This window comes from Papaver somniferum, chromosome 10 (genome assembly GCF_003573695.1).
Source record: "Papaver somniferum cultivar HN1 chromosome 10, ASM357369v1, whole genome shotgun sequence".
Lineage (NCBI taxonomy): Eukaryota > Viridiplantae > Streptophyta > Magnoliopsida > Ranunculales > Papaveraceae > Papaver > Papaver somniferum.
Genome location: NC_039367.1, coordinates 154,947,122 through 154,950,548, shown reverse-complemented (window position 1 = coordinate 154,950,548; position 3,427 = coordinate 154,947,122). Strand labels below are relative to the sequence as shown.

At 38.1% G+C, this 3,427-nt stretch overlaps 1 protein-coding gene across 2 annotated transcripts; it reads left to right on the top strand.

Moving 5' to 3' along the window:
* The first annotated feature begins 633 nt into the window (after window positions 1-633).
* LOC113318429 (U4/U6 small nuclear ribonucleoprotein Prp31 homolog) lies at window positions 634-2,618 on the top strand. 2 transcript variants are annotated; one of them, XM_026566599.1, is made up of 2 exons: window positions 634-867; window positions 1,044-2,618. In XM_026566599.1, the coding sequence occupies exon 2, from the start codon at window positions 1,246-1,248 to the stop codon at window positions 2,572-2,574; it is 1,329 nt and encodes a 442-aa protein (XP_026422384.1). In that variant the 5' UTR covers window positions 634-867; window positions 1,044-1,245; the 3' UTR covers window positions 2,575-2,618. The 2 variants fall into 2 exon arrangements, with proteins under 2 accessions (XP_026422384.1, XP_026422385.1); XM_026566600.1 differs by having other exon boundaries at window positions 670-761.
* Window positions 2,619-3,427: the final 809 nt, after the last annotated feature.

Genomic DNA, 3,427 nt, shown 5'->3' with positions numbered 1-3,427 from the left:
ACAAGAAATGTACTTGCATAACTGAATGAGTATTTTCTTACAAAAACTATTATGTGAGTGTAAAAGTTCTTTTCAAGCGTGATTGTAGCTTCTATACTAAATGGGTTTGGATGAAAATTCTTGGATACTAAAGTTACACCAAATTTATTAATGCAGTTCATTCCATCATGCGAAAACATTTGTAATAACTGAACTGTCTTTTGTAACCCGAATGTTGATTCCCTAGACCAATTTATTGATCAGAATTTATATACATTATGGAATTTTTCAACTGATATTCTTAGATGTGGCGATGGAAGGGGAAGAACCTTAGATTGTTCACAATAATCACCAATACCACCTATTACTTATGGTACCTTTGATCTCTATTACTGGAAATCTTATTTTTTGTAATCATTGAAGAACCCAAAAATGGAAAATTTGGAAGGAAAAAAGAACCTTTGAAATGAACACAAATCGAAAATTTGAGAAGAAAATACAGAGATCTTTGGATCTTTATCAATAAAATTTAGTGGGTACCACCGGTGTGTGATAGATTTTTTTTTTTTGTTTTCAAATTCCGAACACAAAATCAAAACCCCGGCCGTTACGGCACGGGAGATATCCTAGTAGCAAATATAAGGAAACTGGGTCTCCGACTCTCCTTTTCGGTCAAAGCATTAACCTTGACCATACGAAACTCCAAATTCTCGAATCTCTATATAAACTCAGAAGAGAAGCTCAGGTTTGCACTTCTCCCCGTTCACCTTTCGATTTTGAAGGTATTTTAGCTTAAATTGATGCGTGAAATCAAAGGGTTTGTCGTATAACTATAAGTGGTTCTATTGCATCTTTCAGTTTCGATTTCCATCCATAAAATCACCAAAGGTACGCAAGTCATTCAACTTTTAGGGTTTCAATTGAATTATTTTTTATAATCACAGAGTTCTTGATATTAGGTTGATTATTTATACTCTATATAACTCAATTATAGTTAAGAATCCATTGTTTTGTGGTGTATTGGTGATCAATGTTGAATGATTATTACTTTTTTTGACGGACAGAATTTTGGAGGCGTGAATTAGAGGTTTGAGCCTTGGAGAGTTGCTGTAGGCGGAAATCTCACGAACTAACAAGGAGGGCGTTCAATTAGGAAAAAGAATGGCTACAATACTCGATGACTCTTTCTTGACAGATCTTCAAGATTGATCAGATAATGAAGCTACTGATGTTTTTCGCAAAGATGAAGGAGATCATCAATGCAATATGGATGTTACAGAAGGGTACGGTGATTTGGATAGTGTCTCTAGATTGCACAAGTCACTGCGTTACATAGAAACAATGCAGAAAGTTGAAGCTGCTACTGCACTTCAGAAAGGGTCTGCAGACACTACAGACCAAGGCATGCTGGAAGAAGATCCTGAATATCAACTTATGCTCAATTGTAATGCGTTGTTGGTTGATATCGAAGATGAGATTGTTAACGTGCACAACTTTATCGTTGATAAATATCGACTTAAATTTCCTGATCTTAAATCTCTGGTGAATCACCCAATTGATTATGCTCGAGTTGTAAAGAAGATAGGGAACGAAGTCGACATAACCAAAGTTGATTTCGAAGGGTTGCTGCCATCAGCAGTCATTATGGTGGTATCGGTCGCAGCATCCACAGCTCCTGGAGAGCAACTCCCTGAAGATACGCTGAGTAAAACGATTGAAGCGTGTGACCGAGCTCTCGCTCTTGATTTAACGAAGAAGCAGCTTCTTGATTTTGTAGAGAGTAGAATGGAGCATATTGCACCAAATCTATCTGCTATTGTTGGAAGTGTTGTTGCTGCAAAACTTATAGGATCAGCTGGTGGTTTGTCAAAGTTAGTTAACATGCCATCTTGTAACCTTCAAAGTCTTGGTGCAAAGAGAGAGATTCTTGCAGGATTCTCCAATGCAAATTCTCGATCTCGCTTTGGGTATTTTGAGCAAACTGAAATTTTCCAAACTACACCTCCTGCTTTGAGGGTGCAGGCTTGCAAGGATTTGGCTGGAAAATCGAGTCTTGCAGCGAGAATAGATATTAAAAGAAGTTGTCCCACGGGGAAGGAAGGGAGGAGGTATAGGGATGAGATCCTTAAGAAAATTCAGAAGCTGCAAGAGCTGCCTCCTGTAAAGCAACCGAAACCTCTTCCAGTTCCAAATTTTGAGTCTAAAAAGAGAAGGGCTGGTAGGCGCCTTCGGAAACAGAAGGAGATATATTTACCAACCCATTCGAGGAGGCTGGCCAACAGAATGCAGTTTGGGATAACTGAAGAGAGCTCTTTAGGGGATGGACTCGGTGATGGTTATGGTATGCTAGGTCAAGCTGGAAATGGCAAGTTGCGTGTATCTGTTGGCCAGAGCAAACTTGCTGCAAAAGTTGCGAAGAAGTTCAAGGTTAATAACTACGGAAGCGGTGGTGCTCCCTCAGGGCTCCTATCAAGTCTAGCATTTACACCTGTACAAGGAATTGAACTCTCAAATCCTCAGGCCTGTGCAAACCAGCTTGACGGTGGAACTCGAAGTACCTATTTCTCTGACTTAGGTACGTTTTCAAAAATCTGAGAAGATTTAAATCATAGACCTTGTGATGAAGCACCCAAAACTGTTCCACCATCATTTGAATTGAATTAATGGATGAATGATTTAGAAGTTCAGCCATTAATTGTCTTAAATTTTTGGATGGATTATTTCTTGTTATCAGTTTATTTTGCCTAGAGGAATTCTTACAGGAATTGCACATCTAACAAGTACAGATATAAATGATAGCTCATGTGCAATTGAACCAAAGATAACACATGATTAGAGTACCGCTTAATTGTCAGTGCTAACTCATAACCTTCTCTTGTAAAAGAGGTTCAGGTTTAAGCCAAAAGCGTATAAACAATTCAGCTGATCAACCAAAGGCGCGCATGAGCCCCAAATAAGATCTTCTATTTGGTGCTACCAAAACTTGACCCTGTTACACATATTCCTAACTACGTCCATGATCTCTATGAATCCAATTCAATATAAGAAAGGGGTTCTTAACATTAATAGAGCTTAGGAAAACAGGTACAAAATCAGAATTATAAATTGGGAACAAGTGCATTGTGCATATAATATGACTGCAAATGGTAGGTTGGCGGCGTTTTGTGATTGTTCTGCACTTCACACCCACAAAGTTGCTTCAGCTAACAACAATCCTGCTGCAATTAATAAAATTTCTTTGGTTCAATAATTGTTTTGATGTACAAAATAGATGGTGGAAATTGGAAAGCAATCAAACCGTTATAGCAGATTTGTTTCTGTTTTGAAATCCTGATAGTTAATCGAGTGTTATTTGGTTGTCGTTCGACTAATCTGAACTCATTTGATGGTTTAGTTTTTTTGCACACGAGTAGTTATGACTCTGCTGTCTAAAGCTAAAATGAACAAG

Bases quoted from the DNA above. Each gene is read 5' to 3' on its own strand.
- LOC113318429 (XM_026566599.1), top strand. From the start codon at position 1,246: ATGGATGTTACAGAAGGGTACGGTGATTTGGATAGTGTCTCTAGATTG.